The 16,316-nt window shown below is 43.3% G+C and overlaps 1 protein-coding gene and 1 long non-coding RNA gene across 4 annotated transcripts; one reads left to right on the forward strand and one right to left on the reverse strand.

The window, feature by feature from the left end:
• Nucleotides 1–319: 319 nt before the first annotated feature.
• Nucleotides 320–5,893, forward strand: LOC778397 (phytepsin). 3 transcript variants are annotated; one of them, XM_044491342.1, is made up of 14 exons: nt 320–574; nt 1,168–1,530; nt 1,653–1,713; nt 2,518–2,612; nt 2,718–2,830; nt 3,346–3,517; nt 3,591–3,630; nt 3,715–3,779; nt 4,284–4,397; nt 4,503–4,567; nt 4,812–4,968; nt 5,049–5,168; nt 5,331–5,419; nt 5,576–5,893. In XM_044491342.1, the coding sequence occupies exons 2-14, from the start codon at nt 1,177–1,179 to the stop codon at nt 5,658–5,660; spliced, it is 1,530 nt and encodes a 509-aa protein (XP_044347277.1). In that variant the 5' UTR covers nt 320–574; nt 1,168–1,176; the 3' UTR covers nt 5,661–5,893. The 3 variants fall into 3 exon arrangements, with proteins under 3 accessions (XP_044347277.1, XP_044347290.1, XP_044347284.1); XM_044491349.1 differs by lacking the exon at nt 320–574 and adding an exon at nt 710–728; XM_044491355.1 differs by lacking the exon at nt 5,576–5,893 and having other exon boundaries at nt 5,331–5,423.
• A 1,996-nt stretch (nt 5,894–7,889) lies between these two features.
• LOC123068737 (uncharacterized) lies at nt 7,890–11,260 on the reverse strand. Its single transcript, XR_006431973.1, has 3 exons — nt 11,115–11,260; nt 9,719–9,817; nt 7,890–9,640 (listed from the first exon to the last, which is right to left on the reverse strand). It is a non-coding gene; the product is annotated as an uncharacterized lncRNA (long non-coding RNA).
• Between the last annotated feature and the right edge of the window lie 5,056 nt (nt 11,261–16,316).

Consider the following 16,316-nt stretch of genomic DNA (forward strand, 5'->3'; position numbering starts at 1 on the left):
AAATATTGAACTTGTCTTCAGACTAGCCCGCTCATACTTTTGAGAGTAGCTCCGCCACTGGGCCCAGGTGAACATTGGAGACAAGCAAACCAATAAATATAAGTAGATGCAACTTCCAACAGCAGTGTACTGTACTCACTCCTACTAGTAATTTTGATTACTACAAATTTAGCATCCCATGGCCAGGCCGAATGCGATGTCCTTGCACGGATACTCCTATTATGGAACCAAATTACTTGCTTCCACGCAAAGCAACCCACCAGCAGGCGAATTCCTTCGCCGTTGCCGTCCCTGTCAAATTCAGAGAGAATTCATTGATCACCCGCAACCAGCTTCCCCCATCCTCGGTGCTCTCCTCCTTCACGCACGCACCACTTCGCGGGGTAAAGCTAGCAGTTTCGATTTCGCGTCCCTATCCTCTCATCCGACGGCTCGCTCGGCACCGACCACCATCCAACGGGCCCGAGGCCCGAACCGCTTTATATAAACAACTCGCATCGGGTCCGTGGTGCGGCACACGTCACTTGGCTCGGCTCCGCTCTCCTCTCTCTCCTTCATCCTCCTCCGGTTTCTGGTGAGCTCCCCCCTCCCCCTCTCCCTGCTAGCGGTGCGCTTCTCGTGGACTCCGCTCGACTGACTGCTTTCTAGCGCGCGTTAGAGTGCGGGAGGTGGTGATTCTCGTGTGCGGGTCACTGGGTTTTTGGTGTGGATCTGCTCCCTTCCCGGGTGTGAGTTCGAGGACTCGATCTGGCCTTTTCGCCGATTTATTTTGTCTCTTTTGAGCGCCGGTTTTGGTCTGGATTGTGCTCGGCGTCGGCGGTTAGATTTCGTTTCTGCTTGTCCGGCTCGCGTTTTTGGCGTCGGTCGATTCCAGGCTGCCTCTCGCGTGCTCCGCGGCGTTATCTGCCTCCGATTTCTCTGGAATTTTTCCGATTTCGTTGGTTCCCGTTTCAGTCGCTCTGAACCCTCGATTCGGCCCTTGCTAGTAGGTTTCTGTGGGATTTCCGCGCCTAAATTCCCACTCGGCTGCGTTTTTTGTGGGATTTGGTTGCGGTACTACTGTCAGTCAACTAGTAGTTTAGGAGCGTGCTCTGCTACTTTCCCCACTAGGATTTACCCAGTCTCGCTTCCTCTTACGGTTCGATTAACCCCTCCGATTTGCTGCAGATCGCGACCATGGGAACCCGCGGACTCGCCGTGCTGCTCCTAGCGGCGGTGCTGCTGCAGGCCCTCCTCCCGGCGTCGGAGGCGGAGGGCCTGGTGCGGATCGCGCTGAAGAAGCGCCACATCGACCGGAACAGCCGCGTCGCCGCGAGCCTCTCCGGCCGCGAGGAGGGGCAGCACCACCTCATCGGCGGCGCCAACACCCTCCGCTCCGAGGAGGAGGGCGACATCGTGTCCCTCAAGAACTACATGAACGCCCAGTACTTCGGGGAGATCGGCGTCGGCACGCCGCCGCAGAAGTTCACCGTCATCTTCGACACCGGCAGCTCCAACCTCTGGGTGCCCTCCGCCAAGTGCTACTTCTCGGTGCGTCCTGCCTCCTCCTCGGTGGTGCTGACGCCGTTTTTACTTTTATTTTAGGATTAGGAGGATTTGGTTGTCCGTGATGCAGGGGATTTGACTTTTGGTTTGGTGCTTTGTTGGTGCAGATTGCGTGCTACCTCCACGCACGATACAAGGCGGGTGCGTCCAGCACCTACAAGAAGAATGGTTAGCGTCTGGAAACTTCTCTCACCACCATGCTAGTGGTTGTGCTTTACAGTTGACATGTTCTATTCCTGTCTATTTACTTGCTGCTAAAGATAGTGTGTATTGTAACATCCCTCTGTGATTTGTGCACTTCACATGCATTTCCCCCACCACCCACCAACCGTAGCATGCTATTTGTATGTGCTGCAGTCATTCTTGCACTTGATTTTAAATCTGCCTAGTTCCAGGTAGTGTCTTAGCTTATCCCATATGTCAAGTTCCAGCTACCAGGTAGTGTCTTAGCTTATACAGGTAGTGCCTGGTTCCAGGTAGTCTGGAGAAATTCCTGTCTGTTAAGCCGAAATTGAACAGTTATGAGCTGAGATTGCTTTGTAAAAATATTTTCTGTGAAGTCAGATGTGTACTGATGAACTACTGTAAACCATTCATGGTTGAATGTGAAGCAGATGGTCAGTTCACTTTAGGTGCAACATCCTTGAAAAGGATGCTGCAAAATGACTGATGTTGAAGTAGTGCCCATTGCTGTAGTCAGACATAGTTATGGAGGTGTCGTAAGTTGTAACAGTAGCTGTCTTTGTTGAGCCTATTAAATAGCATTTGCAAGTTGCAACTCTAGTCACATACTATTATACAGGAAATGATAATGTCCAGTCCTTGCTATAGCCTTTTTATGTTTTGGCAGAGTCATACTGATGATTCTCCACATTTTCATTGGTTTCCTTTTTGTTTGCTCTGATTAATTCATCTCTCTATTTGGTAGCCGTTCGCTTTTGATAATGTTGTTTTCTCTTGTTATGTCACCAGGAAAGCCTGCTGCCATTCAGTACGGCACTGGTTCAATTGCTGGATATTTCAGTGAGGATAGTGTTACAGTGGGTGATCTAGTTGTGAAAGATCAGGTTTGTGTCTCTTTATATTTCTGAGTTGATTTGTTGATTATCTCTGATTGTATGCATCACATTAATGTTTTTTCTTGTTAATATCTTATTTGGTTACCATATTAGGAATTCATTGAAGCTACAAAGGAGCCAGGTGTTACTTTCTTGGTTGCAAAGTTTGATGGTATTCTTGGGCTTGGGTTTAAGGAAATATCTGTTGGCAAAGCAGTACCTGTGTGGTAAGACAATCTGGCCATTAGGATTGTCTTTATTCATCTCTTCTGCATAGTTCAATTGCTTTATTGCTGTAAGAATAATATGTTACTTTGCATATAGTGCTTTCGGCCATGCAGTGCTATTACAATTCTTTCACTGGTAGCTGCAAGGACATTGGCTTTTAGTAGTTCCTATGTGCAGAACATAGCATATATAATTGTCAGTATCCTAAATATTGACCTGATGAGGAAATCAGTAACCTCCCTTTATTTAGTTGTCGCAGTTTAAATGATACTCTGCTGGACTTCTTGTTGTGTGTTCATGTTTGCTGCATCGGTCATGGTAGCTTTGCTTCTAACAAAACAAATACTGTATATACTTAAGTATTTACGTTCATGACTTCATGTATGTGGAACTGTCCTACAGTTTGGTTCATGCATTTACTTGTTCTGTTTCTCTCATACATGTCACGATTAGCCTTGCACACTCTTTGGATTGTAGCATATTCATGATCCCTAATGATACATAAACATTGCAGGTATAATATGGTAGAGCAAGGTCTCATCAGTGATCCTGTTTTCTCGTTCTGGTTGAACCGACATGCTGATGATGAAGGAGAGGGTGGTGAAATTATTTTTGGAGGAATGGATCCTAAACACTACGTGGGTGAACACACATATGTCCCAGTCACCCAGAAGGGATATTGGCAGGTTAGTCTTGTTCTTGTGTAATTTGAATAATATTTTATCCTCTAGCTTATGAATGCACACTTACTTGCTGCAGTTTGACATGGGTGATGTCCTGGTTGGAGGGAAGTCCACAGGTACGGAATGGTTATCTTCATGTTAAAATCTTAATGTGTTTAAATCTGAATTATCTTATGCGTGTTCACACCTGTGGTTATCAGGATTCTGTGCTGGCGGTTGTGCTGCAATTGCTGATTCTGGAACTTCATTGCTTGCTGGTCCCACGGTATGTTGTGATCTTCATATAATTGTTTATCTTCAGAGTGGCGAGTGACATCCACTTTTTCAGTTGAAATCGCTGTTATGTATGGCATTATCTACTAAATATTGCAACATTTTTATCTAATTGATTTATTATTTCGGGGAAATTATCTTAGTAATGATCAAATTCACACTATTTTTGTACGATCTTCCAGATTTGTAGGCTAGACACAGGCTATGTGCTTAAGAAATGTGATGATATAGCACCTGCACCTTTTACTTACAAATCACAATATCGGAAGAACATTTTGCTTGATTCCATTAGTATCATTGTACAAACTTAAGCTTACATACATGGGAAGGGTCAATTTCAGAAATCTTTTAGATTCCAAGCTTAATTTTAAGAAGTAAAGCTTACACTAGGATGGTTTATTGTTAATCTTATGCAAGATTCAATCTGGATCACACTGTTTATCACTGGTTCTCTCTTCTTTGCTCCATGTTGACACGTTCCTATTCACCAATGTAGGCCATCATTACTGAAATTAACGAGAAGATTGGTGCGGCTGGGGTAGTCAGCCAAGAGTGCAAAACAATTGTTTCTCAGTATGGACAACAGATCCTCGACCTGTTGCTAGCAGAGGTTTGTATGTTCCCATACCGCCTGTTTACTATTTTGGTAGCTGTTTGGTGAATTATATTATCTCTTAAAGGAGAGGACTAAACCTGCTCTGGTTTCATGTTACAGACACAGCCCAAAAAGGTCTGCTCCCAGGTTGGTCTGTGCACCTTTGATGGGACTCGTGGTGTTAGGTGAGAACTGCAAATTCCATTTCTGAATTTACAAAACAGAGTATCTACTATTTGACTATTAGCTAGTTGTGATGTTAATTGTTACTAAATACAAGTATTGATTAACTACTGCGACCGAGTTTGTTACAGTTGACTGAATAAGTGGAACAGTCCCAAGGCATTCTTTCATTATGCTGTTATCGCGGCTCGCATTTGTCTTCTTCCTTTCGTGGCTCATTTTCCCCTTGTTTATCTGTGTGAACAGTGCTGGAATTCGGAGCGTGGTCGATGATGAGCCTGTGAAATCGAATGGCCTCCATACCGATCCCATGTGCAGTGCCTGTGAGATGGCTGTTGTGTGGATGCAGAACCAACTTGCACAGAACAAGACCCAGGATCTCATACTAGATTACGTTAACCAGGTGAGCTTAGTGACCTCCTTTGGTGAAGTTCGTTCTATACTGATGTGGTGGCACTCTGCTCATGTGTATAAATTTTGCAGCTGTGCAACCGTCTGCCAAGCCCCATGGGAGAATCAGCTGTGGACTGTGCCAGCCTTGGATCCATGCCTGACATTGAGTTCACCATTAGTGGCAAGAAGTTTGCGCTGAAACCAGAAGAGGTGTGACCTCTTGTTCATTTTCCTCTCCTATTTGTTTCCTTCTGTGCAACCAGATTGACCCCCATGTTGTTTTCTTTGTTTCTAACTCTTCTACTCCAAATTAAGCCTACTTGCCTTAGCCTTTAGCCTTGTGGCTGAATTTTGTTCTCTTCGATCGTGCAGTATATCCTGAAGGTTGGCGAAGGAGCTGCTGCCCAGTGCATCAGTGGATTCACAGCCATGGACATCCCGCCTCCTCGCGGTCCTCTCTGGTAAATCTATCTACACTCTCTGCTGTCTTGTTCAAGGGCATACCAGTTATGTTACACCTGATGAAATCCCCGGCATGCTATAAACAAGTTCTCCATTTACCTTGTTGACGCTTGACTTCTGCTTCTGGCGCTGATACATACATCTCTCAACTGCAGGATCCTGGGAGACGTTTTCATGGGCCCCTACCACACCGTCTTCGACTACGGCAAGCTGCGTGTCGGATTCGCCAAGGCGGCCTGAAAGGGTGGTCGAGCGAGCGCCCCACCGCGGAGGCGAACACTTGCGCCGGGAGAGAGCTTAGCTTTTTTACTCCGAATTTGACCGGTGCTGTGTGTGTATATATATGCTACATGCTGCTTTTCAAAGACCCTGACATGACCAAGGGTTGTTCCTAAGATGGCAAGACTGTTTGTGGACGTTTGCCCCGAAGATGTTGAATTATTATGTGATAAACAACGTTTGCCTTCTAGAAACCTGTGGTTTATCACGCCAGAAGCTTAGCTACTTGTCCTGTTTGGCCTCCATGCTATGAAATCGTTCGTTTGGGAGCATGAACCGAGATAATTTGGTGGTTGATGTGTCCATCTATGTTAGGGATCCAGTACTCTACTCACACGAGATGTAGGATTGAGTGGCTGATTACAAGCACAAGTGTGCTAAAGGAGAAGATAGCAAGAACAAGGAAGAGGATGAGAGCCGAGGTGGGAAGAGGAAGCTGCCGCCGTGACGTTCCAGTCGTGATCCCAAGCCCGGATGATCTGATCGATGACGGTCTTTAATGTGCCGCCCTCGCTAGCATGAATCTTCAACAGCCCCCATGAGTCTTTAGCAATGAATACCAGAATTTTACCTATGGAAAAGACGACATGTACAACTTGATGAACCTGCAGCATCTCATTTGGCACCGTATATAACTTGTTGGTGGTTGTAACTGGGACAAGCACCTATCAGCAGTAGCTGAGAACAGCATAGTCATGTCCCCAGCGACAAACTCTATTCAGCAATATTCCAGGAATGTGACGCCACAATTAAACGACCCTCCTTCCGCAACTTGCCCTATTGGCCCCAAAGTTGCAAGACAAATTTGTATCAAACAACGATCATGCCCAGGAATGCTCAACGAGTGTATTGTTGCTGACTTTGCCATCTTCCTCTCAAAGTTGAACTTCAACTAACAAGTTCAGCGCTGGAGCCCAAGCACATGTACTGCAGATGTATAATGGCAGCCCTTCAGTGCAGATGAAGCTAGAAGCACCACCACACTCCAACTTAGATAATGGCTCATGTGCATGATCTGCACCACCAATAGGAAAAATTTCGGGTGTACTATGACTGCATGTAGTTCTGATCCTTATAGGCTGCATATACCCAACCTTTAGTGAAACAGACCACTGATTCCTTGTCCTTCTCCTGAGGAGTTCTCTGTGCAAACATGTAGATGCTGGAACTGTTGGCTGCAGCTGAGGTCAGACTTGTAATGGTGCCTAAGCCAAAGTAATCTGCCATTTGAAACCTTGGTATAGAGTCAGTCAACAAATATTTCCCCTCTGAACTATTGACATTCAGTTGGATACGTTGCGACCAAGGTGGTCGTGGCTCACTGATGATATAGCATTTTTGCTCCTCTTGTAGGGTAGTGGCAGCCCTCGGTACAGACGCCCAGGAACCGGCCATGTTTGAACAGTTTGTCCAATTTCATAGTGAAATTCATGATTAGCACACTCATTTAGATTTTGAAAATGACATGATTGAGCACGTGTGGACTCACATTGGCAACCAATAGATGTATTGATTCATTATATTCATTCAAGACAATTTCGATTTGGTTGTAAAACTATTTTTATTAGAGACAATTTTGATTGGGTTGTAAAACTATTTTTATTTTCAGACAATTAATATTTGGACATGCAAACTTGTTTTAAACATTGAAATATGAATATATAGGCATTTTTGGCCGTGGCGGACAAGATGGGGCCAAAGAATAAGTCCGCGTGCTGGGCGCACGGCCACCGCATCCCAAAACAGGCCCGGACACGACCTCATTACCCTACCCAAACGGATAGAATCCAGGCAAAACGGACGTCCGTTTGGGATCATGCGCTGGAGTTAGCCTAATGCCTCGGCACAAGGGTGCACGTACAACACTTACAACAGGGTCACCACCATTGGCCGTTATATACTTACTAGATCGGAAACGCGCCAAGGCGCAAGGGTGCCGGTCACTAACGCTATGGCCAAGTAGTGAATGCTCAATTTAGAAGGAAATTAAGTATAGCATACATATTCAAATAGGATATAACAAAATAAAAAGAAGAGGAAACATTCACATGTAATTGGAGCGAAGCACCGTTAAGTTCAACATCATCATGAAACTATAAGGCAACGTATAGTTCTGGGTGTTGCAAAAATTATCATTTAGCTCACACAAATTTATCTGATATTTTTCCATTCAAAACAATCATCCATGATCCAAAACTTGTAAATAACATCCAGGTTCTTCGCCCATGCACATGATTGCATATAAAAAAAATTATGTCAAGCAATGATCAATGATTTTTTTACATAATAGGAATTAATAAACAATGAATTAAACCTGCTCGAATGCTAAGATGTTTCTAACACCATCAGGTTAGAAAAGGATAATGTAATCATTTTTAAACACATCATGATGGCTCCATGTCCAGGTAAATCTTTGTGGCAGCAACAATATAGTAGAGGCAACAGAAAATAAAAGAAAAAGGTTGTTCCTCCTTTGATGTTCGTCATGGTTCCGAGGAACATTTCCATCCCAAGAAAGACATCACAAACGAACGTTAGTTAGCAATGGAACATAAATGTATTGAATACAGGATGAGGCTTAGGATGATCAATTGACTGGAAAAAAATTCAAAGTCATTGTGTCATTCATACATGGAGGAAACATTGTTCGTTTATTTTGAAAGATGTATCGACAATAAACAGAGAATGGCTCAAGAAGTCTGAGCCGTTGCCTAAAGTGTTGTGTCAAGAAAATGACTAACCGATACTGCATATGTTGAAAGCAAGAGCCAAAAGACCGTGGTCAAATATTGAATTATATTATGATCAAGTAAATGCTACATGTTCCACATAGCAAATAGGTCCAATTATTAAAAAAAATAACAAAGCATACATAATGTGGCGAAGAACCTGAAACAATTACAATTTTAAACTTCTATACAGGTGCTTAAGAAAACCTTGGCTAAAGATTTTGTGTCGAGGAAACACTTCAAATTGTTCCAGATCAACTTGAACACACTGCCCACATACACAACAAAAATATGATGCAAGGTCTGCAATTTTAAATTAAAATTATTACTGCACTACACCATAATACTTCTTTTAAACTATTGTCATTTTCTGAACTTATCACTTCCTCATATGATAATAATGGTAAAATCATATAATTATATTTCTCTACATTAGTAATCTAACACCAAGAAAATAAATAAGCAACCATAATCATTTGTCCAAACCACCATTTCTCTTATAATTTTGTAGAAAAGGGCGAAGTTTAGTTCAGGAACAGAAATAAGAAAGATAACAAGATATACTAAAATATAGGAATTTAACTGTTTGTCAAATCATGAGTTATGTGCTACTATCAAATCTTGAGTTCCACACGAGTGAGACACATCATGGCTAAGCATTCAAAAGGAAATAACAAGAAAATCATTAGATGAACAAAAATGGAACAAATTACGAATTACTATAGTGAGTTACAATTTCAGTACACACACATACGCAAGACATTTATTCCCTGAGTAGGGAATGCATATGAATGAAAAGTACTTAAAGCTAGTTATTTTCAGTTTAGGCTTCTCCAGAAAGACAGACTAAAATCACTTGATCTGTACATGGGCAATAGCTTCTTTCCTTTACTGTTGCATGCTTCTTTTTATTAACCCAGTCAAGCAAGCACACTAACAAACGATTTTGTATGAATATCCTCAAAGCATTCTACACAAGCGGGTTCATCTGTCAACATGTTTTCTTTTGGTCTTGGAAGTGACTATCTAAAAAGTTCTGTTCAAAAGGGGTTCCTACAAAATTTAAAAATCCGAAGCCTTTTACAAAGTAAGTTGATAACTTCCAGCTAACCTTGATAGGTGCATGCATCTTGTTATTGGAGGACGCAAAGCCAGGTGAACCTTGGTCGAGAATCTCATCGGCGTTCATGGCGGGCTCAACTTTTGCCTGGGCTGCATGCAATCAGAGGAATCGAACTCGGTGGCAAGAGAAAAGAATCACAGGAAATAAGTGTGGCTTGAGGCACCAACCTTTCGTGCGATGGTGTCCCCTCCGATGTCCCCGTTGAAGGCTCGACATTGGGTAGAAGGCGATAGTAGTTATTAGGTCAGACTTGTCTTGAACTTATCCTGTCAAAAAAACAACAGTGCAGCTTTACATCACTGAATACACGAAAAGTACACATGGTGCAGCTTTACATCACTGATTCAACAGCTCACGCATTCAAACACATACTACTAAGAAACATCCTTACATACCATATTGGGCAAATGAGAATATTAAGTATGATGGCAACTAATTATAATTCAACCACTAAACCTTAAAATGATATTAAGTACACATGTGTCCCTTGGGTTTCTTGCTTCGCTCATGAAGAATACACTGAAGCATGATTTAGCCACACATGTATCCCTTGATATGCATTGCCCGGCCCAAGCGCAAGATCCAAAATAGTATTGTAGCTCACATCTCGACATATCAAATTTTGCAGAAAGGAATAGGCCAAAAGTCACGCAGTTTGATAGATAAGAATTAGAGCAAGTCATTTATATAGAAAACAACATGCCCCACAGGTCTTCCATAATAATTAGATCAAGTCATGTGTATAGATAGAGACCAGAGGCTTGAGTAATTCATTAGAGAGTAGCCAGATAGTACAAAATACATATCCCAATGCTCCGGACAGAAGTATAGAAAAGCACAGTGGCAATGATTGTGTTATGCGATACATCCTTCGATGGTAAATGGCTCTAGGAATTCAAAGGACGCTGGTATCCACCTGACTTTCAGTCTGAGAGCTTCCCAGACCGAACGAAAGGTCCGGTGTCGAGCTTTTCCCGAACAAACAATTTTGTTCTATAGGAATCACCCTGCAGCCCGAACACCTCACGCCAGGAAGGACCTTTCTAGGTCTCCTGGCCCAAAACAAAAACAAAAACAGAAAACTAACAAAAAAGCGCATACGCAGTGAGTATTTTGCAATGTAGTGTACAGTAATAAATGCCAATCTTATACTAAAACCAATTTGAAAACCTATAATACAATACCTTTGGGCAAATGAGAATGTTAAGTATGATGGCAACTAATTATAATTCAGCCACTAAACGTTAAGATGATATTAACTACACATGTATCCCTTTGGGTTTCTTACATGGCTTGTGAAGAATACACTTTTCACAAATATAATCCTTTTACTGGTTACTCCCAATCTAAAGTCAATGGTTAAATTACTGTGTATCGCCATCAAGCGAGCATACATGGTTCATAATTTCATATATAAATATCTACTCACATAAACTAAATCAAGCTAGCATACACAGTTCATCTTCAAATAGGATTCATCTCCTGGGCTCTTGTTACCCAAATCCAACCAGAGATCCTCACAGAAGAGGAGGGGGGAGTGGTAGAAGAGCAAGAGAAGCTTACTTGCAAGTAGAAGCAAGAGTGCAGGGAGCGCAAGCGCTAGACATGTCGTCACAAGAACCATTACGACCCCTGATCCAGATCCCCTGCTTCGCCGTATGAAGCAACAACAACAAAGGAAGTAGAATCGATCACTCGTTGTCCTAAGCCACAAATGCATCATACAACAGCAACAACAATGTGCACCATAGGGGGGAAATCCCTAAATGAAAGGCACAAATGAGCAAAATTGCAACCTAGGTCCCTTGAGAGCATGCCTATATCATCCATATCTGATCATCATAGCCCTGGCCATGTCCCATACAGTAGCCAAAGCAGAGGAGCAGGAGGAAGATGGAGCTCACCAAGGGAGGTTGTAGCCGAGGCAGTACTCAGTGGGCGTCGGGGTTGCGCCTGAACGCCATCCAACCAGCAAGGAACCACATCACATTTGTGCCTTGCACCGTCCCGCCGACGAGCACGAACGCCACGGGCACCGAACCTAGTACTCCCATTTTCAGGGAGCAAGAATGTGTGGAGGCATTGGGGTTTCAATTATTGCTCTTTCATCTGCTCATGTGCCACCTCCGCCGCATCCTCGAGCCGCAATACAGCTAGGCAGGCGCACAGTGTTCGCACACCATCGCCTTGCCGGGAAACCTAGAGGTGTCCAGGAGAGAAAAATTAGGAAGTGGTGGAGCTGAAGATCCACCATGGTGCCAGCAATTTGTCACCACAAAAACTGTACATAAGCAGAGGGGTTTGGATAATCTATGGCACATATGAAATAAATACCAGTTTTGGCACAAGTTTTAGGTAAGAATGATACTTAGATAGTAAATAAAATAATAATTGATTAGCGCTATTTCTCAGTTCAGATAGAAAAGAGAAGCAGTGATTGTTTACATATAGCATAATTATGTCTTAGTTCAGATAAAAAAGAAATAGGCACCGATTGTTTCCTTATAGAAGAATTATGGCTGCTACAAAATTTGAGTCATTTCCCTTAAACAAAGAAAGGCCCATGAAACACACACTTTGATAGCAAGAGTGCTATTTATTTATCTATGCAAACCTACAGTTGACCCATAATACAAACATATATAAAGCTTCTGTAAATGTTAAGGTTTGCCATTTTTCTAACCCAAAAAATACATAAAAACTAATTCATCTTGGTCTGGTCTAACATGTTTAAATCCTAATTAATCAGGATATTATGAACTTTACATTATTATAGTTATGTTCATGTAGTGTTTTCTTTAGTGAGATAAGGCCCATTTTAGAGTTTCGCACAGGGCCTTAGATTTTGCGGCCCTGGCATTAGCCGAACCACCACCGTGGCATCCGAGCCTACCTGTCCCTGCGGTGCGTTGGGCATGCCCTCAGGTGCACGCACGCACGCTCATTGTTGTGCCGTATTCTCGTGCTCGGCGTTCAGCCTGTCATGTCACTGTCGGCGTCCTCCAGCCTCTCATCATCGTCCTCCTCCTGTCTGTCGACACTGAGCACGAGAAGCAAACTGCCAAAGTGTGCAGCATGTCGGACAATCACAATTGGCGTACGTGATTCTGATTTGAAAACCAGGACGTACACACACACACACGGGCGCATGCGGTTGCACACAAATCATGTACGTGCCTGTTTGGGGAGCACAGAAATCATGTGACACAGCTGACGGCTATGTCGTACAGTACTCGTACCATACGGTAGTGGACCTGCATGACTTTCTTCCGGCAACAATGGCCTACGGAACTGTATGTATACGATGTCGGGCGTCTCAACTTTAAAACTAAACATGGCCAGAGATCCCAGAGATTCATTTGAGTCCGTCGATCCACTAACCAGTAAATTTATACTATAATAATGCCTCGGCACAAGGATGCACGTACAACACCTACAATAGGGTCACCACCATTGACGGTTATATACTTAAGGCGAGGTTCCTCAACTGATCGGTTGTGGTAGCCCGGATGCAGTGGAGGCGATGCCCTCAATACACCGTACCCTAGTTCAAGACGATTCCCTCTTACCCTAGTTTCAACGTGTCATGCTTGCATCTATTGTCACCTCTTGCTTGTCAAGTAGCCAATTGGGTTTAGTCCCATGTTTCCTGCAATAAAATTCTTCTCATGACCGATCAAACACAATATGTGTATTGAATGTAATAGGATCTTATATTATGGGACGGAGGGAGTGCATGGCAATCTTGATTTGTTTTATTTGATCAATATTCTACTATTCAAAAATAAATCTGAATGTTATCAGTTATTATTCTTATGGAGTATTTGGGAGTTGTGAGCATGTAGTATTCAACATGAAAAATTTAATTCGCCACATGCAGGTACAAACACATGGCAACTCTGAACATTTGTTATGACAAATTTAGTTACGTGAGGATGATAACTTTAGTTGGCAAACATGGCACTTCGTGCTTTAGTTTATTATTGACAGAAACTTGCCATGTGTCACTAGAATTTGCCATCCTTGCTTGACTGGAATTGCCATCAAAAAACGTCAGGGCCAGAGTGCCACACACCTGACAAGTGGCACTTATCATTTGGGAAGGATTTTGAAGAGATTTTTATGTTTATAATGTGGAGTCTAGCAAATCTTGTGATTGTGAAGCGACATGTGACATGAGTAAACATGTGAAGTTTGCGCATATTTTATGACAAAGTGGCATAAATGAGAGATGGACAAATGTGCGAAATAAGTGTTGCCATCTACTTTGTGTTACTATAAATTAATGAAGCCAATTATGGTTTCATCCCGTAGCAACACACGGGTATTTAGCTAGTAGGTTTAAAAATCTCAATTGAACAGATCTGCCATTTATTTAATATATGCTAAAAATCAATAGCCTTTAAATAGTGTTTAAGTGAAACATATTACCCACCATTGCCATTGCCATTGTAATGAAAAAAAAGGTTCGCTCACCCTTGGCTTATTAGCTACGTGCAGTCAAATATGAAAAAAAAACATAGTTACGTGGGATGCGGAGTTGATGCCGCTATATTGCTACGTGCCATCAAAAGAAAAAAATTACTTTTTTTTACTTGGGATGTGGGTTTAATGCCTTGCTATATGCATGCTAAGTGAGAAATATGCGTGGGATGTGTGGTTAAAACTTTTAGGGAACACCTTACATCGTCCGCTAAGAATTTAAAAATAAAATTAGGAAGTGCATCCACCAATAATGAGGGAGTGTTTGCATGACCGCAGCGAGCTAGCTCATGACCAACTACATTTGACTCTCTATTACAATGCTGAACAGTAACATTCCCTGCGTGTCACCACTTCTCCTTCTCTATCCTCTTACTCCTCACCGATGCGGATAGCCAACTTGAGCGGCAGTGCAGGCTCATTGTGGAACTTCCAGATACGGTCTGCTCCTCCTTCTGAATCGACCAAGATATATGAAGGGATTCTATCTGACGTTGATGCATTGGCTATGATTTCTAGATGCCAAAGAAAGTAAATAAAATGATCGATCATGTCTCTTTGAATGCCCACAAACGATCATGTCTCTTTTTTAATGCCCATGATCGATCATGTCTCTTCGGACGCCTCTCATCGAAGCGAACAACAACGGTGGCAATCGGCGTGACAAGATGGCACTGGCGTCCTCCTACATGTTGCACCGACGACATCGACAACCATGGGCTTCTAGAGAGGAATAAAGCATAACAAGATTAGGAAGGTGATTGTTGGAACTAATCTTGTTATTAGTATTAACTTCATAGGATTAGATCATGTGTGTGTGTGTGTGTGTGTGTGTGTTCTTAAGAGAAACAAGAGACTAGAGAGATTGTGAGGTAGAGGAAGAAGCGGCATTGCGAGGAGGCGGCGCCAACACTTGCATATGTTCTTCTGAGTTGCCATCCTTTGGAAGACCTAGAGTCATATGGGTATACGACGCTTATTAGCGGCCAGGAGCCCGTGGCCACAGGGTGTCCAGAGAGTGTCCTTGCTGCTGGAGTTCGTGTGGACTCCTGCCGATACTTCTGGAATCCCTCCTTCGTCTTCACGGTGCCTTCTCCGCTTTCATGATTTCCTCGCATACGGTGTTGGCGTTCTCTTGTGCATGACCTCCTCCAATGCACATTTTCCACTTGGCTCAAACTATTGGTGCAAAGTAAAGGGAGGTCGAGTAGTCTACCATTCATGGGAGAACCAAAAAGACACACATACGGGATATAAATCACGTTAGCTATGTGATGTGCGTGTCCCTTGGCGATGGAGCAAAGGCTGGCCATCAAAGGGCTAATGAAAATATGAGTTTCACCTTCGGAAATCATCTTTAATCATGGCCAATGCATTTGGCACTCATAAAAGCGTGCTTGGTATGTTGGGGCACAAGAAATTTTTATGTTGAATTATTAGGAGAGATTTTTCTTTCAACATTCTTTCACGTGGATTGATAACATTAGTTAGGACTACCAAGGGAAACTCTGGTGGCGTTTGGTTATGAGGCTATCCCTAAGTGGGATAGGGATAGCCAGATTTTCAGGGGATGCCGTATGTTTGGAAGGAAGGATGTAATGGCTGGGGATAACCCGATTTAGCGAATATTCCACCGAAAACTTGGCTATCGAAAGCCGCGAGAAACTGGCGGACGAGGGCAGCCACCCACCCGCGCTGAAGCGTTTTCCTCCTCTCTTTTTTCTGTTCTCGCCTCTCCCACGGCAGCGGCGGCGATTCCGGATCGGAGCGGCAGCGCTTGAGGCGAGTCCGGATCGGAATGGGGGCGCTCGAGGACCCGGAGAACGGAGGCGCCAGCGGCAAGTTACATCGGTGCCGGCGGCTGTGTCATACAAATACGGACGGTGTAGCTCGATCTCTCTTTGTACCAGATCTGATTCATCTTTCCCTTTCTCTGAAGCTAGCACGTCGGAGCACCGAGCCGACGAATAGAATCAGCAAGCCAGCCCCGATTTGATACATACTACTGATCTGTGTTAATCCATGTCATACACTACTGGTCTCCCCTTGATGTCTGTTTGATACTAGTACTGAGATAATATAAAAGCCTATCTATCCATTTTTCATCCTTCCATCCAAACAACAAAATATGGCTATCCAACACAACTAATCCCATTCAACCAAACAATCATATGTGGTTATCCCTAACCAGGTGGCTGGGGATATCACCAGCCAACCAACTTCGCCCTCGAACCAAACGACCCCTCTATTGATTTCTACAAGCCTATGAACTTTGGGCCCCAA

This window comes from Triticum aestivum, chromosome 1A, assembly GCF_018294505.1.
Source record: "Triticum aestivum cultivar Chinese Spring chromosome 1A, IWGSC CS RefSeq v2.1, whole genome shotgun sequence".
Taxonomy (NCBI): domain Eukaryota; kingdom Viridiplantae; phylum Streptophyta; class Magnoliopsida; order Poales; family Poaceae; genus Triticum; species Triticum aestivum.

Bases quoted from the DNA above. Each gene is read 5' to 3' on its own strand.
- LOC778397 (XM_044491342.1), top strand. From the start codon at position 1,177: ATGGGAACCCGCGGACTCGCCGTGCTGCTCCTAGCGGCGGTGCTGCTG. The intron at 2,831-3,345 runs GTAAGACAATCT...TAAACATTGCAG, and splicing joins GGCAAAGCAGTACCTGTGTG to GTATAATATGGTAGAGCAAG. The intron at 4,969-5,048 runs GTGAGCTTAGTG...TAAATTTTGCAG, and splicing joins TACTAGATTACGTTAACCAG to CTGTGCAACCGTCTGCCAAG.